Source organism: Ailuropoda melanoleuca, chromosome 9, assembly GCF_002007445.2.
Source record: "Ailuropoda melanoleuca isolate Jingjing chromosome 9, ASM200744v2, whole genome shotgun sequence".
Taxonomy (NCBI): Eukaryota; Metazoa; Chordata; class Mammalia; order Carnivora; family Ursidae; genus Ailuropoda; species Ailuropoda melanoleuca.
The window spans coordinates 29,517,689-29,543,932 of NC_048226.1; the positions used below are offsets into that span (position 1 = coordinate 29,517,689).

Genomic DNA, 26,244 nt, shown 5'->3' on the forward strand with positions numbered 1-26,244 from the left:
TCCAGAGGGGACGCTCTTGCTAAATCCTCACAAATTCTTTATAAAGTTTAAAAGCCCATCACGTGATAGACACCACTGCCCTTACTAAGCTGCCAATGACCTGAGTCTTTTCGGCTCCAGGTGCAACTTCCATTAGAAAGTTTTAAAATCCAGGGGTGCCTGGGTGGCACATCGGTTAAGCGTCTGCCTTCGGCTCAGGGCATGATCCTGGCGTTATGGGATCGAGCCCCACACCAGGCTCCTCTGCTATGAGCCTGCTTCTTCCTCTCCCACTGCCCCTGCTTGTGTTCCCTCTCTCGCTGGCTGTCTCTATCTCTGTCGAATAAATAAATAAAATTTAAAAAAAGAGAAAGTTTTAATATCCAACTTCAAAGCAATTTCATTAAAATAAGTTGTTCTTTTTTTTTTTTTAAAGATTTTATTTATTTATTTGACAGAGATAGAGACAGCCAAGCTAGAGAGGGAATGCAAGCAGGGGGAGTGGGAGAGGAAGAAGCAGGCTCATAGCAGAGGAGCCTGGTGTGGGGCTCGATCCCATAACGCCAGGATCATGCCCTGAGCCGAAGGCAGACGCTTAACCGATGTGCCACCCAGGCGCCCCTAAAATAAGTTATTCTAAACAAATTCAAACCACGAACAACTTTGTCCAAGACAAGCTTTCAAAATACGGATTTGAAATCATAAATCGGTATATAACAAACATCCAGGTAAGTCCTCAGAACTGGGGATTTGAGAGCCTTGATTGCCAGCAAGCAACCTGCTTTCTGAGTCTGTTTCCTGATCTGTAGTGAAGCGGCTAAACTCATTTTTTAATGCTTGCGGGTTTGTGATAAAAGAATAGTTACTGGGGCACCTGGGTGGCTCAGATGGTTAGCGTCTGCCTCCGACTCAGGTCTTGATCCCAGGGTCCTGGGATAGTGCCCCATGTCGGGCTCCCTGCTCAGCGGGAAGTCTGCTTCTCCCTCTCCCACTCCGCATGCTTGTGTTCCCTCTCTCTCTGTATCTCTGTCAAATAAATAAAATCTTAAAAAAAAAAAAAAAGGAATAGTTACTAAGATCCTTTACATGTAAGCAGTTGTGTTTTTCCTCATTTTCTTATTTTAGGCTCCAACAGGGAAGAGGTTAACAAAGAAGGTGGTGGTGTTTTTTTTAAGATTTTATTTATTTGTTTATTTGACAGAGAGAGCAAGACAGCTCAAGCAGGGGAACAGCAGAGGGAGAGGAAGAAGCAGGCTCCCCGCAGAGCAGGGAGCCCAACGTAGGGCTCGATCCCAGGACCCTGGGATCATGACCTGGGCCGAAGACAGACGCTTAACCATCTGAGCCACCCAGGTGCCCCAATGAAGAAGGTATTTTTATTATAACTTATTGCTATCCTTGTAAACACTCCCATTTAAATCTCTTTATTTCCTTAAGTAATCTCTAAGATCAACTTGGGGCTCCAACTCAAGACCCCGAGATCAACAGTTGCATGCTTTGCCGACTGAGCCCGCCAGGAGCCCCTTATTACTCCTATTTTAGGTTGATGGACTCGTTTCCCGAGCCCGACTTGAACCACTATACCGTCCACCGCCAGGCCCTTCACCTCCCTGACACCCTGGCTCCAAGAAGGCCGCAACCAGAGACTGGGCGGGGCGGGGCGGGCACAGCGTTGAAATGGTTTGTCCTTAGCGCGCCGCCGTAGCCCGCTCGCATCCGCGTGGTGCTCCCGCCCGCCAAGGCGCGAGCGCCGCAGTGGGCGGGACCTCACTCTCCGCCCGCCGTGCGTCGGTGCGTGAGTCCGGCCCCCGCGAGCTCTGGAGCGGCCCGTGAGTTCACACCCGGCTTCCCTTCAGCCTTGGACCGCGCGCCGCCATCGCCGTCATGCTCGGCGCCGCTCTCCGCCGTTGCGCTGTAGCCGCAGCCGCCCGTGCCAGCCCTCGAGGCCTCCTGTACTCAGCCCCGGCCCCCGGCCCCGCCGCCGGTAAGGCCCCTGCCGCCACTGCTAGCGCCCGCGTGTCCTTGCGGTGACCTGGGCCCCCGCCACCACTCGAGGGCAGGCTCGCCCCGCGGCCTAGCCCCTGTCCTGCGGGCGGGCGGACGAACCTGGTGACCGCTGGCCGCTCTCCCCGCCGTCCCCACTTATGGGGGACTCGAAGATGCGGCCCCCCGGGCCTCCCCCAGCGCGACTTCCTGGTGCGGGCACCGCGGACCGGTCAGGTGTGGACCTGCTGTGGGCCTCAAGGAAGGGGCGCAGCGCGCCTCCCGCGCCCGCTGGACCCCTTCGGTCCCCGGGCCGTGACCGTGCCCCGGCGCTGACCCCTGCAGCCACCTGACTGAGAGTGTCCGCCGCCGGCCTACAGCGCGTCGGCGAAGGTGACATTGAGCCGCCGGGCGCGTCGCAATCCGTGTAGGGGTAGTGGTCGCCCTTACGGAGACCCGGGCACGGACACCCGTAGCGTCGTCTGCGGACACCAAATGCTTCCTTGAGGGACACAGTATACTTTTTTATCAGGCCTTTCTCGGTTAGCGTTTTGTATGTCATCTTCACAGACCGTTCTGTCGTTTTAGAGACTGCTGTGCTACGTTCTAATTTTTCCATTTTTACAATAGCTCTCCATGTATGGTCGTTTCCTGAGGTCTGGAAGAGAGCCTGAATATTGATAGGTCTTAGGATAAGCATATTACTTTCGAAAATTGGGTACCACAGACTCAGGAATACTGGGTTCTATAAACATAAGGGAAGCTGGTTTTTTATTTTGTTTTGGTTTGGGTTTTTTTTCCATTCAGTCGGAAACCTGATTACTGCGGTATGAGATGTACTGCTGATTCCTCTCTCTTAACTGTGCCTTTCCCCTGTGTTTGGGGAGACTGTTTCCAGCACGGTACTTTCAGTTGTGTAACTGCACTTTGATCTTGGTCCATGATATGCTGCAATGTGAAATTTAGGCCCTAAGCATGGAAATTTAAACGTATGAACTCAAACTCAAAACTAGTAAGATTGTTCTCTTGACTCTTGAGTGTTAATAACTAGACCCTTCAGAACCTAAGAAATGTGTTTCTCTTCATTCAGTTTAGATTTTGTCTTGTGTAATTTCTCATAGGACAGTAAGGCTGGCATGTACTTTATGAAGACTGTCTTATTTTATGGAGGAGGAAATTGAGGCCCGTCTTGGGAAACTGGTTCCTTTACTAGTGGTGGAACTACTTTCAGTTTCTTAGCTGTAATTATTTTTTCCCCATCCTGATGTTTGTCAAATTTTATGTTTTTTGCTTTTTTTCCTTATCTAAATGCTAAAGTACTACAGTTTTTTCACATAGATGCCTTTTGAGGAGTTTTCTTTTGACTTCTTCAAAAGAACTGCTACATTTTGTGGCAGTCTGGGAAAAAGGCAGAGATTTTTGGCAAACTGTAGATTAAGGGGATTCCTCTTTTCTTAGTAAGTTTGAACATGTTGGTTTATTTCCTAGGCGTTCTGTTTCCACTCTTGGGTATAATTTATAAACGAAAATCTTTATTTTAGGTGTTTGTCCCATAGACGTGTTTGCCACAAGGAGGTAGTGTTGGTTACATTTATGTCAGCTACTTTCTAGTTGTGTGACCTTGGACATGTTAATTAAAATTAAAACTCAGTTGCCTCATCTCTAAAATCAGGGTGTTTGGTAGTTGTGAGGTTTGAATGAAATAATGTAGCTCTTAGTATCTTGCCTGGCACAATGCTTAAATATGTATTTGTTTTATTATAGTGGATTTCATTTTTGTAAATTATCGATTAGGAGTTTGTTATCCACATAAAACTAAACAGGTTTTATAAATTGAAAGTCAAAAAGAATAAAATTTTTTGGATGAGGCTGTTCAAGGCCAAGTGTGAGTATACTTGAAAGAGCTCTGAGGGGCTTCTGGGTGGCTCAGTCAATTAAGCCTCTGCCTTCAGCTTGGGGTCCTGGGATTGAGCCCTCATCGGGCTCCCTGCTCAGCAGGGAGCCTGCGTCTCCTCCCTCTGCCTGCTGCTCCACGTCCTTGTGTGCTCGCTCTCTCGCTCTCTCTGTCAAGTAAATAAATAAGTAATTAAATTAATATAATCTTTTAAAAAGAGAGCGAGCTCTGGAGGGGTTAACCTGAGGGGCCTCAGGTTTGCTCTAGTTAAGTAGCAACCCAAATTCCAGAAGCCTCCAACTTGAAACATTGTTTTCCAATAACTGCTGAATTAAAATGTTTTAAAACAGTAGTTAGATTCTTCAGTNGCCGGGATCACGCCCTGAGCTGAAGGCAGACGCTTAACCGCTGTGCCACCCAGGCGCCCCACCTGAAAACTTAAACAGTCCTGGCTCCTACATCCTGACTGATAACTCAGGAAGAGTGGGAGGGGAGTTTTCTCTTTCCTGTCTTGCTGCAGCCCTGGATTTAGGTAGCACTTTCTAATCACCTTCCAACCTTTTCTGCACTTCTACACTTCTAGATTTCCAGCCTTTGGTTCCCAAAGTTCATGGCTGCTCTTCAGGCTTGCACCTCAACAACCCTGCATTTGAGCTTGTTCATGTGCCCTTTGCATTACTCATTTCTTTCCCTTTCTCCTAGAATTACCAACACCAAAAGTCCGTTTGGGGGGCTTTATCCGAGCTGATTAGTTATTAAGTGGAAAGCTATCTAATTTAACTAAACTTTAAAGGGATTAATTTTTCTAAGCATGTTAGGGTTTTGGTTGTTTGTTGTTGTTTTAAAGATTTTATTTATTTGTGAGAGAGATACAGCATGAACAGGGTGGAGGGGCAGAGGGACAGGGAGAAGCAGGCTTCCCGCTCTGCGGGGAGCTCCATATGGGGCTTGATCCCAGGACCTTGGGATCATGACCTGAGCCAAAGGCAGACACTTAACCAACTGAGCCATCCAGGCTCCCGTTTTGTTTTGTTTTTTAGTAGAGTATTTAACTGAATGCCAAAATGTAGTGTTAGAAATAGCTTTCTAGATTGAGTTTGTAGAAATGTTTAAGCTAAAGGAAATGGGTATGAAACACTTTTCTGGGTAGTAAGAAAGGTACATGTAATAATTACCTCTGGGGAAGGAATACATATTATTTCGTTTTTCTTGGGTAAACACTTAGAAGTGGATTTATTGGGCAGTGTGGTAGGTGTGTGTTTAACTTGATAAGAAAGCATTAAAGGGATGCCTGAGTGGCTGATTTGATTAAGCATCTGCCTTCGGCTCAGGTCATGTCATGATCCCAGGGTCCTGGGATCTAGTCCAACATCAGCCTCCTTGCTCAGCAGGGAGTCTGCTTCTCCCTCTGCTTGCTGCTCCCCCTGCTTATGTTCTTTCTCTCTCTGACAAGTAAATAAATAAAATCTTTAAAAAAAAAAAGAAGAAGAAGAAGAAGAAAGAAAAAAGAAGCACTAAACAGTCTTCTGAAGTGATGATAAAATTTTATACCGTGCTTTAAGTATTCAGCTAAGGATAAATTTTTAAAAATTATTTATTTACTTAAGTAATCTCTACACTCAGCGTGGGGCTCAAACTTATGACCCTGAGATCAGGAGTCACATGCTCTTCCTACTGAGCCAACCAGGTACCCCTAAGCTAAGGATAATTATAGTTTTTGAAAAAGGTAGCTTGTAAATTTTTGGTAACAGTGGGTTGGTTAGAAGGTTGTTGTGACTTACACTTTCTGATATATTAAATGTGAATATTAGTCTTGTAAGCGTTATTAAGTATCCACATACTTCTGTTTTTTTGTTTTTTGTTTTTAGGATTTTATTTATTTATTTGACAGAGATAGAGACAGCCAGCGAGAGAGGGAACACAGGCAGGGGGAGTGGGAGAGGAAGAAGCAGGCTTCCTGTGGAGGAGGGAAGCTTGATCCCAGAACGCCAGGATCACACCCTGAGCCGAAGGCAGACGCCCAACGACTGAGCCACCCAGGCGCCCCTGTTTTTTGTTTTTTAAGATTTTATTCATTTGACCAAGAACAGGAGAGCACAAGCAGGGGGAGCGGCAGAGGTAGAGGGAGCAGCAGGCTCCCCACTGAGCAGGGAGCCCGATGCTCAATTCCAGGACCCTGGGATTATGACCTGAGGTGGAGGCAGTTGCTTAACCAACTGAGCCACCCAGGTGCCCCAAATATCCACATACTTTTGATTAAATGTTTGTATTTACTAAATACATTTAAGTCTAGGGATACATTATTTTTTCTTGTAAAAAAAATTAAAGCATGGCGAATTCCAGCCCGTTCATATACATGTCCTTCTCCATTCTGGGCTTGGATAATGGAGATAATTTATGTCTCTGGGAAGATTGGAACTTGTGCTATGGTCCTCTGTGACTAATGGCAGGTATTTGGCTCCAGGCTCAAATGGTAATTTAAGTGATTCTCGTTTCACTTGATGTGCTAGTAACAGTCCATCTCCAGAACTGACTAGTCTTCACCTTTTTATCTTTTTCCGTTTTGTTTCCTTTATCTCTGCTCTTTCTCCTGTCATTTATTGCTTTAAGGATGTTTAGGATAGGGGCCCCTGCCTGGCAGAGTCCATAGAGCATGTGACTCTTCATCTCAGGATGGGAAGTTCAAACCCCACTTTGGGGACAGAGTTTACTTTTAAATGTGTGTTTTTTGTTTGTTTGTTTTTAAGATTTTATTTATTTGTTGGGACACCTGGGTGGCTTAGTGGGTTAAGCCTCTGCCTTCTGCTCAGGTCATGATCCCAGGGTCCTGGGATCAAGCCCTGCGTTGGGCTCCCTGCTCAGTGGGGGCCTGCTTCTCCTTCTGCCTGCCGCTTCCTCTGCTTGTGATCTCTCTCTCTCTCTTTGACAAATAAATAAATAAAATCTTTTTTTTTTTAAGATTTTATTCATTTATTTGAGAGAGAGAGCACGAGTGGGGAAAGAGCAGACAGAGAGAATCTCAAGCAGACTCCCTGCTGAGCACAGAGCCTGACTCAGGTCATGGGACTTGGGCTCTATCCCAGGACCCTGAGATCATGACCTGAGCTGAAATTGTGAGTCGGAAGCTCAACCAACTGGAGCCACCCAGCCGCCCCATGTAGGGAGCAGAATTCTTTTTCTTTTTTTTTTTTAAGATTTTATTTATTTATTTGACAGAGAGACAGCCAGTGAGAGAGGGAACACAAGCAGGGGGAGTGGGAGAGGAAGAAGCAGATTCCCAGCGGAGGAGCCTGATGTGGGGCTTGATCCCAGAATGCCGGGATCATGCCCTGACCAAAGGCAGACACTTAACAACTGAGCCACCCAGTCATATTGTGTGTGTGTGTGTGTGTGTGTGTGTGTGTATAATGTTATATTTAAAACTCANCCGGGATCATGCCCTGACCAAAGGCAGACACTTAACAACTGAGCCACCCAGTCATATTGTGTGTGTGTGTGTATAATGTTATATTTAAAACTCACTTTTTTTTTTTAAAGATTTTATTTATTTATTCGACAGAGATAGAGACAGGCAGCGAGAGAGGGAACACAAGCAGGGGGAGTGGGAGAGGAAGAAGCAGGCTCACAGCAGAAGAGTGACGTGGGGCTCGATCCCAGAACGCCGGGATCACGCCCTGAGCCGAAGGCAGACGCTTAACCGCTGTGCCATCCAGGCGCCCCTAAAACTCTCACTTCTTAGATAAAGAGCATTTTTTTTCATTGGCTGTTAAGTGAGAGGACATGTTCCCTTTTAAGGGATTTATCAGAATTTGCAGGGAGGGACTGTAGTTTGAGAAAACAATTTTTTAAATTACTATTGCTTTGTCAGGTTGTATAATTTATTTTGGAATATAATTTAATGGAGAGCATAAGATTTCTTTTTAATTTATCAAAAAATACATCTTGTAAATTTGCTTAAGAATTGAAATGGGCATTTTTTTAAAACTAGGAATTAATACTGTGCTTATCATAAAAATTCAGACATTATGGAAGTATATAAAGAAATAGTTTTTCCTTCCAAAGATGACCACTTTCAACAATTTGAAGCTACATCACACATTAGGAGGGGAAGTGTAAACATACATATGTAGTACTTTTTGTTCTTCTTGCTTTTCTTTGCTTAGTTTTTACGATTTTTTTCATATTAATACATAAGATTTGTTTCATTTGACCTGATGAATAGTTTTCCTACCATGATATATATAGTTGATTCAGAATTTAATGCATTGAATATATTTAACACCACTGAGCTGTAGCTGTACACTTAAAAGTGGTGAAGATGGTGAATTTGATGTTGTGTGTATTTTAACACAATTAAAAAGAAAACAAACAAATAAACTTAATGTATTGACAGGACATGTCAAGTATTATTTCTTTCTGTACATTGAAGTCATTGTTCCTTCTTCATTGTAGCTGTCCAGTCAGTTCGCTGCTACTCCCATGGGTCACATGAGACAGATGAAGAGTTCGATGCTCGCTGGGTGACATACTTCAACAAGCCAGATATTGATGCCTGGGAATTGCGTAAAGGTAATTGGAACAGGTGTATTTGTCTGCTTTGGAATAGAATTGGCAACTGCTTTATAGTCTTTCACTACTCTGTTGAAAGCAGCTAGTTTGAAAATATGCCCCATGTAAACTAGTAAACTAGGTATTGTCATGCTGCTTGCAGTTGGGAACGTTTATATCCTTCATAGTGTTTCCTGTAAAGCAGCATTTTAAAGCAAACACAGTGGACTTTTTGGGCCAGATAATTCTTTGTTGCAGGGCTGTCCTTTGGACTGTAAGATGTTCAGCTGCATCCTTGGCTTCAGCCTACTAGGTGCCAACCACCATCTCACACACACTCCCCCACCCCCGGTGTGCCAACCAAAAATGTCTCCTGAGGACCAAAGTCACCCCTGACTGAAAACCACTGCTATAATGATAGATCAATATGAGCAAGGGTTACCAGTTTTGTAGCTTTTAGATAAGTTAAGCAAGTAGTCATTTGGCTCTCCCCCGTACTCTTGGCAATAGTTTGGGTCTTTTTGTGATTTTTATTCTAATTTATGATTTGTCTTGCCCTGAATTAGTGTTCCGTCTAGGTAACCTAGAAGTTGTTTTTCCTAATTTGCAGATGTGCATTGAACATGAGTAGGTAACATTAATGATAAACTAGTCTAATAGTCAAGTAGATAACTAATTTTAAGTGTAGGTAATTTATCTCAGACTAAGAGTTCAGTCTCTGTGACTGTATTCTAGCATTGTAGTCATTGTGTCTTTTGTTTACATATATTAAAATAACTAAAAGCAGGACACCTAAGTGCTTCAGACTTATCTGCAGTAATGTAATAATGACTTATTTTGTTGCAACCAGGGAAATTCTACTGAATAATCTTGAGTAGCAGTAATGAAAAGAACAGTAATTCTGCATTCCCATTAAGAGAATCTTAAATTTTATGATGTGTCATTTTGTGCAGAGCTGAAAGTAATCGTGCCCAGTCATTTTCTGGTTGAATGTGCACTAATGCTTCTCTATATCTCCATAATGTTCTCATTTGGGCTTCATTAACTCTCCCTAAGCATTTCCTGGGTTGTTTTTGGATTATTTTCCAATCAAATATATTTTAAAGCAACCAAAGTATATACATTTTACTAAGAGTTAAGGATATGAGTTGAAAATGACCCTCTTGTTTGAAAAGAAGCCAGCTAATTATTATGAAAATAGTATCAGGATTTAAGAAAACTCTTGGGGTTTTTTTGTTGTTTTTTTTTTAAATCTCAGTCTGCATGCTACTACATGCATGGTTCTACTCCATGCATGTTCTTCCCACTAACTCACTGTGGAAGATCACTATGATCTTACTATCTAGAATTTTTTAAAAGTAGATATTTTATTTTATAGGCAAGAGAATAGAGTTCAAACAGACAAGATAACATGTCTATGGTTCAGTAAAAATGTAGATAATTAAATTGTAGTTGATATGAGGATATTCCAGGTTAATATGGCTTCTCTTTTTAATTTGACAGGGATGAACACGCTTGTGGGCTATGATCTGGTTCCAGAACCCAAAATCATTGATGCTGCTTTACGGGCGTGCAGGCGGTTAAATGATTTTGCTAGTGCAGTTCGCATCCTAGAGGTTGTTAAGGTCAGTGAAATAACAGTGCTAAAGTTGTTCCTGATGTGGGTGGGCTTTTGTTAGGTATCAGCATATCCTGTGTTTTTGAATTTGTTAAAATACCTAAAATTAGTTCCTACAGCTATAGGAAATGTGCATTGCAATCTTTCTGGAGGGCAGTTTGGCAGAATTTATGCAAGGTTTTAAAAAATCGTGCTTGAAGGGTGCCTCAAGCCCCTCAACCAGTAGCTCAGCTAGTTAAGTGTCCGCCTTTGGCTCAGGTCATGATCCCAGAGTTCTGGGATTTAACCCCGAGTTGGTCTCCCTGCTCAGTAAGGAGTCTGCTTCTTCCTCTCCCTCTCCCCCTGCTCATGCTTGCTGTCTCCCGCTCTCTCTCTGTCAAATAAATAAATAAAATCTTCAAAAATTTTTGCTTGATAACCTTTTGTTCAGCAATTCCATTTGAAAATTTATCTTAAGGAAATAATTAAGGATGTATAAAGGTGGGGTGCCTGGGTGACTCAGTCGTTGAGTGTCTGCCTTCAGCTCAGGTCACGATATCAGGATCCTGGGATCGAGCCCTGCATCGGGCTCCTTGCTCAGTGGGAAGCCTGCTTCTCCCTCTCGCCCTGCTTGTGTTCCCTCTCTTGCTGTCTCTCTCTCTGCCAAATAAATAAATAAAATCTTTAAAAAAAAAAAAAAAGATGTACAAAGGTTATTTGTGCTGTTTATGGTATGAAGTTAAATGTTGTTAGTGGTTTCTTAAGATGGGACTTCCCAGAAGAGGTTATCTATTAATGTTGTGGAAATTATTCAGCATTAAATAATTCATAGTGTATTATTATTATTAATTTTAAGTAGGCTCCACACCCAACGTGGAGCTCAAACTCAGGACCCTGTGATCAAGAGTCACACTACTGACTGAACTGGCAGGTGCCCCAATAATTCATACTATATTAAAATTATGAAACGATTTTTATGGTGTGACCTCACTTTATTTAAACAAATACATAGGTGAAAATGTAGGAGGATATGTACTTATCCTCTCTCTCTTTTTTTTTTTTTTTTTAAGATTTTATTTATTTATTTGATAGCACAAGTAGGCAGAGTGGCAGGCAGAGGGAGAGGAGAAGCAGTTTTCCCGCTGAGCAGGGAGTCCAACGCAGGGCTCGATCCCAGAAGCCCAGGATCATGACCTGAGCTGAAGGCAGACACTTAACCAAGTGAGCCACCCAGGCACCTCTCCTCCTCTCTCTTTCCTGATTTTTCTGTAATGAACAAATGAATACATTGCATTTTAAACAAGAATTTTATAATTTAAAACAAAACAATTAAGGGGCAGCTAGGTGGCTCAGTTGGTTGAGTGTCTAACTCTTGATTTCGGCTCAGATCATGATCTCAGGGTCATGGGATCGAGCCCTGTATCGGGCTCCCTGCCCAGTGGGGAGTCTGCTTGAGGTTCTCTCTCTCCCCCTGCCCCCTCCTTCTGCTTCTGCACCCTGTTCTCTTTCTCTCTCAAATAAAGAAAGAAATCTTTTTTTTTTTTTTCAAGATTTTATTTGTCAGAGAGAGAGCACAAGCAGGGGGAGCAGCAGGCTGAGGGAGAAGCAAGCTCCCCACTGAGCAAGGAGCCCGATGTGGGACTTGATCCCAGGAGTCTGGGATTATGACCTGCGCTGAAGGCAGACACCCACCCAGGCATCCCAGAAATAACCCTTTTTTAAAAAATACAATTAAGGAGACCTAGATTTGTTAAAGGCAGAAGAATAGCAGCTTGGCACTCTCTTAGTCGATTTGACTTTTTTTTAAAAGATTTTGGGGCGCCTGGGTGGCACAGCGGTTAAGCGTCTGCCTTCAGCTCAGGGCGTGATCCCGGCGTTATGGGATCGAAGCAGCACATCAGGCTCCTCCGCTATGAGCCTGCTTCTTCCTCTCCCACTCCCCCTGCTTGTGTTCCCTCTCTCGCTGGCTGTCTCTATCTCTGTCGAATAAATAAAATCTTAAAAAAAAAAAAGATTTTATTTATTTGAGAGAGAGAGCGCACACACTTGAGCGGCGGTGGGAGGAGCAGAGGGAGAAGCAGACTCCTCGATAAGCAGGGAGCCTGACACAGGGCTCGATTCCAGAACCCTGGGATTGCGACTTGAGCCCTTAAAGGTAGGCACTTAACTGACTGAGCCACCCAGGGGCTCCCATTTGACTTTTTAATATTTGTCCCTGAGGAAGCTTGTGAAAATACAGGTATAATTATATGTTATGGGGAGTATTTGTCAAAACTCTCTTGCCCTGGAAATAAGTGCTCTAAGTATAGCTCTCCATGAAGGGACATGGTCTGTAAGAAAGAAATTCAAGTTTGTAAGGGGGAAAGTGTGACATTATTTTATCTACAATGGGTAAGATAATTAAGGGTTCTGGGGCGCCTGGGTGGCACAGCGGTTAGGCGTCTGCCTTCGGCTCAGGGCGTGATCCCAGCGTTATGGGATCGAGCCCCACATCGGGCTCCTCTGCTATGAGCCTGCTTCTTCCTCTCCCACTCCCCCTGCTTGTGTTCCCTCTCTCGCTGGCTGTCTCTATCTCTGTCAGATAAATAAATAAAATCTTTAAAAAAAAAAAAAAAAAGGGTTCTGTAGGCTATCAATCCATTCAGCACCAGTACTTAATTCAGTTAAGATCTCAGATTGGAAGCAAATTTAAAAACTTTTCTTGTGTTAACTTAATTATTCATGTTGCCTGCTGGGCATGTTTAATTATCTTCACAAAATTCTGTCATCACCACCATTTTTATTAACTTGAGGCTTTAAAATGTTTTGGTTTTTTCTGGATTTAGTCTAACGGTCTTAGTTATTCTTGAGGTGCTTAAAAGCCTATTTTGAATAGTGCCTGCATAAATTGTTCTATTTATTGAACTGATAAGTTAAAAGTAGGTGACTTGTATTCTCTGCTGCTAGCCTCTACATATGTGATTAAAAGGTTTCTCAAGTTCATTTTTTAAATAGAGACAGCTTTTCAGAGAGCTAAATGTAAATATTTTCTTTGCCATCAGGACAAAGCAGGACCTCATAAGGAAATCTACCCCTACGTCATCCAGGAACTTAGACCAACTTTAAATGAACTGGGAATCTCCACTCCAGAGGAACTGGGCCTTGACAAAGTGTAAACCCCATGGGTAAGGAACACACCAATGAATAAGGCAGGAAACGAATCCAGGGAATGACATTTCAATTTCTCAGAGTGTAAGACCTTTTAATGGCCTCCTTAGAGGCCAAGAACATAAAGATTTAGAAAGTGCTAATGGTGGTAAGTTTAAGGAGCTGGAGTTGTCATTTCTAGTTGTTATAATTACTCTCTTACTAGTGTAAAGGGAAGAGGAAGCCTCCTTAATTAAAAATCTATATAAAATATTTCAAACATAAAATTCCATTCCTTACCTCCCCAAGCTAAAGGTAATCTGCATACAAGGTGCTCATCACACATGCTTTTATACATCAGTTTATTTTTAATAGGGTGTTATTAATTTGATGCATTCGTTTTTGTGTGCCCATATTAGAATTTAACAGTCAAGTAAATATTCACTGATAATAAAAACTTACTTGATACTTTGTTCTCTGTCGGAAGGCACGTAATAGAGCTAGCCACAAGATTGTCTAGGCACTGAGGAGCGTGCAGAAAATCCTTTGTAAAACAGAAAATAGATAAGCAGTGACTTGTTTTTATTTTATTTAAACACATATAGTGTGTATAAGTCTATGTCAGGCACTGTTTTAAGTGCTCTGTAAATATTAACTCATTTAACCCTCATAAACCATCCCTTGAGGTAGTTACTATTATAATTACTCCCATTTTACTATTTTATTAATGAGGGAACTGTGGCACTTTGTCCAAGGTCATATAGCTAGTACTGGAACCCACACTTAAAGCCAGGCAGTCCAGCTCCAGAGTCCATTGCTCTTATATGCCACACATCCTGTGTCGGCATTTACTAAGGCTATATTTATTTCTCAGCGGTAAACAATGAGGCTTAAATGGAGGATTTTTTGCCTAAGAGTAAGAGGACATTCATTTTTAAAATAGCGGAACAGAAGTTTCAATAAAAGTGCATCCAAAATTATTGAAGGAGCTGATATCAGATCCCTCACAAGATAAAGGTCCAGTGAGCCTGGTTAAAGGTTGCTTTGGAGCAGGAGTCTTAATTTTATCTTTGTCTACCCCCATATCACCACCACCTCCCTGAAGTCATTTAGCTCACCTTTGTAATACATGAGAAGGTTTTTTTTTTTTAATGGGTGTACTAATGATTTCTGTGAGAAAACTAGGCATTCAGAATAGAAGATTTCCTCCTCACATTTTTGAAGCTCTTGTGTGTGGTTCATATTCCATAATGGACTCTTAAAAGGATACCTAAACACTTCAGCTTAATTTTTATTTTATCAAGTAGTATTTCAAGGAGTCCAGAATATCTTTGTTACATAGGATATATTCTAGCTGCGATGATAGATTTCTTTTTAAAGGGCAACTCCCCAGCACTTTTATGAGGATCACCCCAGTAAGTACTAGGTATATAAACAACCAAAAAGCCACAGAGCTACTCCCTTGTGAGTTAACTACAGGCAGGATTAAGAAAGAATGGAAAAGGCTACACAGAGGCAATGATTTCCCTGGACTATTGCTCTAAAGAAGGTTATTTTTAGTAAGATTTCTACCTTTCCTTTTTTTTCTTGCTAATTCTTCATGTTTTCTCTTACAGATGGGCTTCTCAAGGATTTATTCATAATGCTACTTGATTGTAAACAATCACCTGGAAATACTGATGATAACATATTACCTTATTTGAACAAGTTTTCCTTTATTGAGTACCAAACCATGTAATGGTGACTTGGACTTTAATAAAAGGGAAATGAGTTTGAACTGAAATTAGGTATTGCTCCATGTGTTTGCTTTGAAAAGCAGAAAATGAGCCATCATAGAGCCATAGATTTCATGGTTTTGTTGCCACTGTGTGCTGAGAGAACTGCCTTAATTCTCTGGAAACCATCTGACATGAAATTTAAAAGTGATCATTGAGATAGTCTTGAGGATGTGCTATGTGGTAGCCAGCCTCTCTCTTAGTGACCTTTTCCTTCCCTTCCTGTTCTTCTCTAGCAGTGCAGTATTAGCCTTGGATGTCAAATAACTGGATGTGATAGATTTTCAGTGCTTCAGTAACTAAATAAATGGGTTTACTTCTTAAGAGAATTAATAGAAAACACAAATCCCATCTTAGTTTAGAAGTCCCATATTATTGGAGACCAGCTTTTGGAGATCTGCTTTGGTGACTTCTAGTATAGTCATTCAGACTGCAGTGTCAGGGAAATAGGATTAATAGTAGGTTGAGGTTTAGCTGTATTTTCTCTAAAAGCGAAGTAAGGAAATCTTAGTAAAATCCGTTTTGGTAAGGTATCAACACAAATAACCTTTTATGAAAGACTGGTTCCCTACCAAAATGTCCCCCTCCCCCTTTTTTTAAAGAAGTGGAAATGTAAATAAACTAAAACAGCCATATATGTTTATTTGTGCAGTTGGCAGGTATGGTTCTTAGGTTTGACCCTTCCGTAGGCAGCTCTTTCCCCTCATCGTTCTGTGTAGTGTAATGTCCCAGTCACACTGCTCTGTTTTTCCTCCAGATTCTCTTCAGGTTGCTTTCCCCTAGGGGTGACATCATCGTAGGTCTGCCTCCCAAATCCTAGAGATGGGGGTGGGTGGGGGTCATAAACAGAACAATCACCTATATAAAGACATTGTGGCAGAGATTTTTAAAGTTCTATGAACATACATACGGGTACTGTGAGAGGAAACTACAATTAATTTGAAGCCTAAAGGATTGGGGGGGTGTTTATTTATCCACAGCTTTATCTAAAAGGTAATTTTAGGGGCACCTGGGTGCCTCAGTCGTAAAGTGTCTGCCTTAGGCTCAGGTCATGGTCCCATGGTCCTGGGATGGGACCCCACATCGCGCTCCCTGCTCAATGAGAAGCCTGCTTCTCCTTCTCCCCGTTTGTGTTGCCTCTCTCGCTGTCTCTCTCTCTGTCAAATAAGTAAATAAAATCTTAAGTAAATAAATAGTAATTTTATTATATGACATGTCTGACCTTTGCACCATTGGGGTGGGGAGGAGGGATTTTTTATTTGACAGCTCGCCTATATGCATACATAATCCACATTTAAATGTGCTTTTTCCATTCCCCAGATCTAAAGGATTTACTATAACTAGCTGAAAAAGGACCATGTCAGTATCATGGGCTTCTTACCTTATAGGAGGAATGCAAAATGATGGAAATGGTTTCTGTTCTTAAGGTCATAGGAGGGGCCTGAGGAGGGAACATAGGTATACAGCTATCTGCAAGGGTAAGAAATGAGTGCTATGATGGTTTTCACACCACGTTTATTGAGTGCCTACTATATATCAAGCATTGTGCCAGGTACTTGAAATAGCAGTGAATAGGTGAGAGAGATTTAGATCCTGGAGAAATTGGAGTTAGGATCACAATTTAGGAAGTTATTTGGTGTAGTTGTAACTTAGTAAGTTTTTTTTTGTTTTTTTTTTTAAGATTTTTATTTTTATTTATTCTACAGAGATAGAGACAGCCAGCAAGAGAGGGAACACAAGCAGGGGGAGTGGGAGAGGAAGAAGCAGGCTCATAGCAGAGGAGCCTGATGTGGGGCTCGATCCCATAATGCCGGGATCATGCCCTGAGCCGAAGGCAGACGCCCAACCGCTGTGCCACCCAGGCGCCCCTTAATAAGTATTTTAAATCAGGATGGTAGCAGTAGGAATGGGAAGAGATGACTTTGAGTCACATTATTTAGGCGTAGTTACTAATTCAGTGAGGGGGAATCAGAGCTCTTAGGAAGGCCATTTTACAGATTTCAGAGATGGTACCATTTGTGGGAAAATTGGAGTTGGCAAAAAGAGGAGCTTGGTGTAGGGTGGAGAAAGTACTGCATTTGGGGCACCTGGCTGGCTCAGGGGAGCACATGACTCTTGATCCCAGGGTTGTGAGTTCAAGCTCCATGCTGGGTGTAGAGATTACTTAAAAATCTTTAAGAAAAAAAAAACTACATTGGATTCTGGACCTGTCAAATTACAGCCATCAGTGGGTAGGATAGGCATAGAGTTCTGGAAAGAGCCAAAGAGTAAAGAATTTAAGATTTAAGGTTTGAAACAGCAAAAGGGAGGAATTTCTAAGATCATTTGGAGGCAAATGTAAAGTAGTCTAATGGCTGAAATTGCAGGAGCAACTACATTTAGAGGGAAAGAGAGGAGTAACTTTTACAGAAAATGTCAATTACAAAGATAAGGGTATTGTAAGTTCCCAGGTACTCATCAGTCCACTTCAGCAATTATCAGTACGTGGCCACACTTTTCATCTATATTCTTACTTACCCCCACTCCAAATATTTTGAAGATTTATTTATTTATTAGAGTGAAGTGAGTGGGGGGTGCAGAGGTAGAGAGAATCTTCAAGCAGGCTCCCTGCTGAGTGCAGAGCCCGATGCAGGGCTCAATCTCACAACCCTGAGATGATAACCTGAGCCGGAATCAAGAGTCAGCAGCTTAACCAACTGAGCCACCCAGGTGCCCTCCAAATATTTTGAATCAGATCTCAGGTATCATGTCATTTCATCTGTAAATATATAATATCTCCAAAGTATATTTAAGCACAACTGGAATAAAGAAAAAAAATTTTTAAGGAATTTTTGATGGCAGTCTTTTTTCCTTAAAATAAAAACACCTTTACTGGGTTTTCTCATTTTATTTATTTATTTTTGAGAGAGAGGTGGAGAGCATGAGAGAGAACACACAGGTGGGGGTTGAGGGGGGGAGAATCTCAAGCAGGCTCCATGCCCAGCACTGAGCTGACATGGGGCTCGATCCCACAAGCCTGAGATCATGACCCAAGCTGAAATCAAGAGTCGGATGCTTGACTGAGCCACCCAGGCACTCCTGGGTTTTCTCATTTTAAAGATAATACATGTTCATCAAAGTACAAAAATAAAACACACCTGAAATACCCACCCAGTTACAACCACTGATAGTATTCTAATGACCGTCTTTCCAGACGTTTCTCATTTGTGCGTGTGTATATACTTTTGCATGCTGCTTTACAAACCTTATCTCCCCTTTGCTAGACAGTTTTCTATATCAATTAATACAAGTCTGTCTCCTGCTTTTTAATGGGGTATAATATTCCATAGTTTGGCTGTTTGAGCTTGGGTGATGGCTTTTATAATGAACTTGTGGCTGAATCAGAGGTGGTGAAGAAGTGATTCTAGGCAGTGAGGCAGGAGGGAGGAGTCCTGAAGAATAGTTAAGTCCTGGGATGCCTGGGTGGCTTAGTTGGTTAAGGATCTGCCTTCAGCTCAGGTCATGATCCAAGGGTCCCCGGATTGAGTCTGGCATTGGGCTCCTTGTTCGGCGGGGAGCTTGCTTCTCCTGCCTGCTGGTCCCCCTGCTTGTGTTTGCTCATTCTGACGACAAAATCTTAAAAGAATTAAGTCCCAAGAGGGTAATTGGAAAGATGGTGGTAGTTAAAGTGTTGGCACTTCTTCAACATGCTGGAGATTTTGTATGGAGCTGGAAAGAATTGGTAGCTTGCTGGAAGTTACTGTTTTCTTTGCATCTTACGTTCTGTTGAGATTTCTACATTTTGTTTTTGCCTAAGTCATTTGTGCTACTCAAAACAGATGGGTGCTCTAAGTTTATTGTAAACGCTAACTTTTAAGCCCCTTAAAGTTTGTTAAAACAGTGCCTGAGACTGCAGAAATAAGCACTGCCTTTTAAATTGGTCTCATTGGGGTGCCTGGGTGGCTCAGTCGGTTAAGCGTCTGTCTTTGGCTCAGGGTCCTGGGATTGAGCCCCGCATCTGTCTTTGGCTCAGGTCATGATCCCAGCGTCATGGGATCAAGTCCCACATGGGGCTCCTTGCTCAACGGAGAGCCTGCTTCCCCCTCTCCCTCTGCTGCTCCCCCTGATTGTGCCCTCTCTCTGTGTCAAATAAATAAATAAAATCTTTTTTAAAAATTGCTCTCATTGTGTATCTCCTTTATTGCCAAGATAAGGGTGGGAAACTATGGCCCTTGGGCTGAATCCAGGCCATCACCTGTCTTTCTGCTGCCCACAAGCTAAAAATTGTTTTTTACATTTTAAAATGGTTGCAAATCAAAAAGATCTTGTGACAGAAAATGATATGAAATTCAGGGGCGCCTGGGTGGCTTAGTCGTTAAGCATCTGCCGTGATCCCAGGGTCCTGGGATTGAGCCCCACATCAGGCTACCTGCTGGGTGGGAAGCCTGCTTCTCCCTCTCCCACTCCCCCTGCTTGTGTTCCCTGTCTCGCTGTCTGTCTGTCTGTCAAATAAAATCTTTAAAAAAAATCATATGAAATTTCAAAATTCATTGCCCATAAGCAAGGTTTTGTTGGAACACTGCCACGTATTCATTTGCATATTACCTGTGGCTGCTTGAGTTTTTATTTATATATTTTTAAGTGTTTTTTGTTTGTTTTTTACAGACTTATTTGTCAAAGAGGTCACAAGCAGGGGGAGCAGCAGAGGGAGAGGGGGAAGCAGGCTCTCCGCTGAGCGAGGAGCCCCATGTGGGACTTGATCCCAGTTGATCCCAAGACCCTGGGATCATGACCTGAGCCAAAGTCAGAGGGTTAACCAACTGAGCCACCCGGGTGTCCCAAGATTATTTGAGAGAGTGGAGTGCATGCGCATGCACAAGCCAGCCCCCCCCCCCACCAGGAGCAGAAGGAGTCTTTTTTTTTTTTTTTTTTCAGGGAGAGAGAGATGGCACAAGCAAGGGGAGCAGCAGACAGACGGAGAAGCAAGGCTCCCTGCTGAGCCGGGAACCTGATGCAGGAACTCGATCCCAGAACCCTGGGATCATGACCTCAGCCAAAGGCGGACACTTAACCAACTGAGCCACCCTAGTGTCCCCAGAGGGAGTCTTAAAGCAGATTCCATTCTAAGCACTGTGCTTGATAATCGGGATTCTGAGATAGGACCTGAGCTGAAACCAGAAGTCAGATGCCTAACTGACTGCACCACCCAGGTGCCCCTGCTTTTTTTGAGTTTTTAAAAAATTGTGCTTAAATACACAAAATTTGCCATCGTAACCATTTTTAAGTGTGTAGTTTAGTGGCATTAAGTACATTTGCGTAGTGCAGTTTGTTTCTATGGCTGCTTTTGCACTACTGTGGCAGAGCTGAGTAGGTGGGATAGATACTGCATGACACCCACAAGTCCACAAAGTCAAAAATATTTTCTGTCTGACCATTTATAGGAAAAGATTGTCAACCCCTAATCTAAAATAATGGAAATTATTTTCAAAGCAAGCTAACTTCTAAATCATAGGCCTATTACGAAGAGGCAGAGGTGATTAGATAAATTAAATCTACTGATAAATCTCTTACTCCTATCAGATGCCCGTTTTGTCCTGTCAGTTCCCCCATTGTCTAGAAGTCAAATTTGATGCCTTTACTGTGCTGGAGAAAACAGTTACCTCTGTTAGCTTAATGGACTCTAGTTCTACCTAAAAGAAGTAGACAGTAATGTTCACAATTTAAAGAAAAATATGCTTCCACAGCTTGGTGATGAAAGGGGCTTCTACCCTAACAGAATGAGGTCTTGAGCTTTTTCTTTCCTTATTCTTTATTTTGAAAAATTAAAAAGTAATAGTTTGCTACATTTGTTTTATTTCTAGTATATATACACTTTTTTCCTCAGCCACTTGAAAGTAAATTGCAGACATGGCATTTTACCCCTAAATACTTAAGCAGATATCTAAAAATAAGGACTTTCTCTTCCTATACTACCATAATACTGTTCATATACTTCAAGAAATTTGCCATAAAATACGTACAGTCTATTTTTCCGGAGTCCAGGCCTGTGGTGGTGTAGAATGCCCTACAATCTGCATTCTGTTTCCTCATTATTAAAATCCAGTTAAACATTTTTGGCAAGAGTACTACACAGATGAGGGGTGCCTGCGTTTGACCCCCACGTTTGGTGTAGAGACTACTTTAAAAAAATAAAAATTAAGGGGTGCCTGGGTGGCTCAGTTGGTTAAGCGTCTGACTTCAGCCCAGGTCATGACCTCAGGATCCTGGGTTCAAGCACCACCTTAGGCTCCACACTCAGCAGGGAATCTGCTTCTCCCTCTCCTTTTTCCCCTCCCCCTGCTTGATCTCTCTCTCTCTCTCTCTCCTCAAATAAATCTTTTTTAAAAAATAAAAATTATAATATACACAGATGATGTGAAATTCCAATTAGATCCCTTCAAGACAGATGTGATGAGTATGTCCTAGCATCTTTGTATTATATTTACCCATCAGCTGATGGGAGACAATAATGTAATAATAAAATGAAAAAATAGGTTTTTTTTCTCTGTTCACACATCCCTGGTGTCTCTTCCTTATAAGGATACCAGTCCTATTGGATTAGGGCCCCACCCTTATTACCTCATTTAATCACTTTACCTTAAAGGCTTTATCTCCCAACTGTTACCCTGGGGGGTTAGAGCTTCAACATATGAATGGGGGTAGGGGGTGGATAAAATTCAGTCTTATAACATTAAAGACACACACCTGACTGGTACAAAAAGAGGACAGGCTTTTGAGGCAGGTAAGAATTCAACCCTCACCTCTACAACTTTGTGGTCTTTGGCAGATCAGTTAATCCCTGTGATCCTCACTTCACTTTCCTTATACATATGTGAAGTGTGTATGATAGTGCCACATAAGGATGGGGTGAAGATTGGGAAATGTATCTTCCTTGGAAGGAGGTGACATGAATTAATGTGGGTATGAAAGTGGAGCTGGTGACCTGGGACCCCACAAAGACCTGCAGATTCATGCAGTCATCTGCTCTACCAATAATGGGAGAAGTCAAAGGCTAGACAGTCTGAACCTGTGAGATGGGAAAAGAGTTTCAGAGGGAAGTAGCAGGTTGAAAAATTAACTCTTGATGAACATCATGCAGAAATCCTCAACAAAATATTAGCAAACTGAGTTTAATTATACATTAAAAGGATCATACTCCGTGATCAAGTGAGATTTATTCTGGGGATCCAAGAAGGTTCAACACCTGCAAATCACAAATCAATGTGATACACCATAGTAACAAATTAAGGATAAAAACTATGTGATCATCTCAATAGATGCAGGAAAAGCATCTGACAAAATTCAAGATCTATATATGATAAAACCTTAACAAAGTATGTATACAGTGTATGTAAACCTCAACATAATAAAGGTCATATATGACAAGCCTGCAGCAAACATCACACTCAAAAGTGAAAAGCTGAAAGTAAGATCAGGAAAAAGACAAGGATGACCACTCTCACTACTTTTATTCAACACAGTGTTGGAAGTCCTAGCCAGAATGATAATAAAAGACATCCATATTGGAAAGGTAGAAGTAAAACTGTCACTATCTGCAGATAACCTATTATATATAGATAACTGTAAAGGCTCCAGCAAAAAACTGCTAGAACTAATAAATGAGTTTGGTAAAGCTGCAGGATACAAAGTCAATATACAAAAATCCGTTGTTTCTATATACCAACAATGAACTATCAGAAAGAAATTTAAGAAAACAATCCCATTTACAATTGCTTCAAAAACAAAATACCTAGGAATAAAGGAGGTGAAAGCCCTCTGAAAACTGTAAGACATTAACAAAAGAAATTGAGTAAGACACAAATGGAAAGATATACCATGTTCATGGATTGAAAGAATTACTATTGTTAAAATATACATATTATCCAAAGCAATCTATAGATTCAATGCAATCCCTCCCAAAATCTGAACAGCATTTTTCTCAAATAGAACAAAGAATCTTAAAATTTGTGTGAAACCACGAAAGACACTGAATAGCTAAAGCAATCTTGAGAAAGAAGAAAAAAGCTAAAGGCATCATGGTCCCTGATTTCAAACTATATTTCAAAGCTGTAGTAATCAAAACAGTATAGTATTGGCATAAAAACATATGGGTCGGGGCGCCTGGGTGGCACAGCGGTTAAGCGTCTGCCTTCAGCTCAGGGCGTGATCCCGGCGTTATGGGATCGAGCCCCACATCAGGCTCCTCTGCTATGAGCCTGCTTCTTCCTCTCCCACTCCCCCTGCTTGTGTTCCCTCTCTCGCTGGCTGTCTCTATCTCTGTCGAATAAATAAATAAAATCTTTAAAAAAAAAAACAACAACATATGGGTCAATAGAAAAGATAGTGGGGCCCCTGGGTGGCTTAGTTGGTTAAGCGTCAGCCTTCAACTCAGGTCATGATCTCAGGGTCCTGGGATCAAGCCCCGCATCTGGCTCATTGCTCTGTGGGGAGTCTGTTTCTCCCTCTGCCCTTCCCCCTGCTTGTGCTCTCCGTCTCTCTCTCTAGCTTGCTCTCTCTCAGATAAATAAATAAATAAAATCTTACAAAAAAAATAGAACAGAATAGAGAGCCCAGAAATAAACCCACATATATATGGTCAACTAATTGACAACAGAGGAGACAAGAATATACCATGAGGATGGGACCGTCTCTTCAATAAATGGTGTTGAGAAAGCTGGACAGCCACACTCAAAAGAATGAAACTAGACTACTATCTTACACCATATACAAAAATTAACTCAAAATGGATTAAAGACTTGAATGTAACTATAAAACTCCTAGAAGAAAACATTGGCAGTAAGCTTCATGACACTGGTCTTGGTGATGAGTTTTGGATCTGACTCCAGAAGCAAAGGCAACAAAAGCTAAAATAAGTGGAACTACATCAAACTAAAAAGCTGAACAGTGGGGTGCCTGGGTGGCTCAGTCAGTTAGGCATCTGACACTTGATTTCGACTCAGGTCATGATCTCAGGATTGTGAGGTCAAGCCCTGCTTTGGGCTCCATGCCTAGCAGGGAGTCTGCTTGACATTCTCTCTCTCCCTCTCCCTCTGCCCCTCCTCTTGCTCATGCACGTGTGCGTGCTCTCTAAAAATTTTTTTAAATCTTTTTTAAAAAGCTGAACATGGGGCGCCTGGGTGGCACAGCGGTTAAGCGTCTGCCTTCGGCTCAGGGCGTGATCCCGGCGTTACGGGATCGAGCCCCACATCAGGCTCCTCTGCTATGAGCCTGCTTCTTCCTCTCCCACTCCCCCTGCTTGTGTTCCCTCTCTCGCTGCTGTCTCTCTCTCTGTCGAATACATAAATAAAATCTTTAAAAAATAAATAAATAAATAAATAAAAAGCTGAACAGCAAAGAAAACCATCAACAAAATGAAAAGGCAACCTATTAAATGAGAGAAATCTTTGCAAATCATTTATCTGACAATGGGTGAATAGCCAAAATCTATGAAGAACTCATACAACTCAATAGTGAAAAAAAATTGATTTAAAAATGGGCAGAGGATGGGGTGCCTGGGTGGCTCATTCAATTAAATGTCCAACTCTTGATTTCAGCTCAGGTCATTATCTCAGGGTCATGGGATCGAGCCCTGTATTGGGCTCCGTGTAGAGCTAGAGGCCTGCTTGAGAGTCTCTCTCTCCCTCTCCCTTTGCCTCTCCCCCCCCCCATTCACATTCTCTCTAATTAAAAAAAAAAAAAAGGTAGAGGACCCTAAAAGACATTTTCCCAAAAAAGGCATATAGATGGCCAACAGGCACATGAAAAGGTGCTCAAAATCCCTAATCAGGGAAATGCAAATCAAAACCATAGTGAGGTTCACCTTACACCTGTTGGAATGGCTCTTCTCAAAAAGACAAGAAATAATGAGTGTTGGCAAGGATGTGGAGAAAAGAAACCTCGTGTAGTGTCAGTGGGAATGCAAACTGTGCAGCCACTATGAAAAACAGTATATAGAGTTTTCCCCAAAAAATTAAAAATAGAACTCCTATATGATCCAGTAATTCCACTTCTGGGTATTTATCCAAAGACAATGAAAACACTAATCTGAAATGATATATGCCACCACCACCCCCCCCATGTTCACTGCAGCATTATTTACAATAGTCAAGATACGGAAACAACCTAAGTGTCCATCGATGGAGGAATGGATAAATAAAATATGGCATATATATATAATAGAATACTATTCAGTCATAAAGAGAATAAAATCTTGCCATTTACAACAACATAGATGGAGCCTGAGAGGGTATTATGCTAAGTGAAATAAGTTGGACAGAGAAAGACAAATACTCACTTATCTGTGGAATCTAAAAAACAAACAGGGCCACCTGGATGGCTTAGCCCATAGAGCATGTGACTCTTGATCTCGGGGTTCTAAGTTTGAGCCCCACACTGGGTGCAGAGATTACTTAAAAAAATAAAATAGGGGTGCCCGGGTGGCTCAGTTGGTTAAAGTTCTGCCTTTGCCCCAGGTCATGATCTTGGGGTCCGGTGATGGAGCCCTGTATCAGGCTCCCTGCTTAGTGGGGAGTCGGCTTTGCCCTCTGCCCCTCCCCCAGCTCATGCTCTCCCGCTCTCTTTCTCTCTCAAATAAGAACAACAAACAACAAACAAAAACACCAAGCTCATAGTTACAGACAACAGATTGGTTGTTGCCAGGGTGTGGCAAATAGGTGAAAGGGATCAAAACAAGAGTTAAAAAATAAACAAGGCAGTCCGCCCTTGGGAAGTGTAAAACCGAGTGAGTATAAACACTAAGTTCCTAGAACACTGTTAAGTTTTTTAAGATTACTTTTTCTTTTTTAAGATTTTATTTTTAAGTAATCTCCACACCCACTCAGGGGTTTGAATTTACAACCCTGAGATCAAGAGTTGCGTGTCCCCATAAGGTTACATATCTTGAGCTCTTATATGCGAGGTGCCATTCCGAGCGCTTTACAATTTAACCTCACAGTTCTGTTGGATAGATACTATTATTACCCCCATTTCCCTGCTAAAGAAATGGAGATATAAAGGGGTTAAATACCTGCCCAGTAAGTGGCAGAACATGTTCAATCAGATAGCAATGAACTGACCATTAATGATGGGAGATCTAGGAGGGGCATGAATGAGAGTTACAAGTTCCTGGAAATTTTGTGACATCATGTGGGTTCTGGTCCCGTTTTCTTTGGCCCTTGGTGAAGTCCCCATCAGTTTAACAGGCAGCATAGCCATGAGAAAAACATGTCTTTGGTGTCCACAGGGACCTGAGTTCAAATCAAAGGTTTCCCACGTAACTGGTGAATTTAACCAAGTCTAAGCCTCATTTGCATGATAGGAATAAC

At 42.1% G+C, this 26,244-nt stretch overlaps 1 protein-coding gene across 1 annotated transcript; it reads left to right on the forward strand.

Annotated features, from left to right (window-relative positions):
• Positions 1 to 1,753: 1,753 nt before the first annotated feature.
• On the forward strand, positions 1,754 to 14,910 carry LOC100471452 (cytochrome c oxidase subunit 5A, mitochondrial). Its single transcript, XM_034668033.1, has 5 exons — positions 1,754 to 1,963; positions 8,309 to 8,425; positions 9,908 to 10,029; positions 13,043 to 13,165; positions 14,744 to 14,910. The coding sequence occupies exons 1-4, from the start codon at positions 1,864 to 1,866 to the stop codon at positions 13,154 to 13,156; spliced, it is 453 nt and encodes a 150-aa protein (XP_034523924.1). The 5' UTR covers positions 1,754 to 1,863; the 3' UTR covers positions 13,157 to 13,165; positions 14,744 to 14,910.
• The last annotated feature ends 11,334 nt before the right edge of the window (positions 14,911 to 26,244 follow it).

Bases quoted from the DNA above. Each gene is read 5' to 3' on its own strand.
- LOC100471452 (XM_034668033.1), top strand. From the start codon at position 1,864: ATGCTCGGCGCCGCTCTCCGCCGTTGCGCTGTAGCCGCAGCCGCCCGT. The intron at 8,426-9,907 runs GTAATTGGAACA...TTAATTTGACAG, and splicing joins TGCCTGGGAATTGCGTAAAG to GGATGAACACGCTTGTGGGC. The intron at 10,030-13,042 runs GTCAGTGAAATA...CTTTGCCATCAG, and splicing joins GCATCCTAGAGGTTGTTAAG to GACAAAGCAGGACCTCATAA.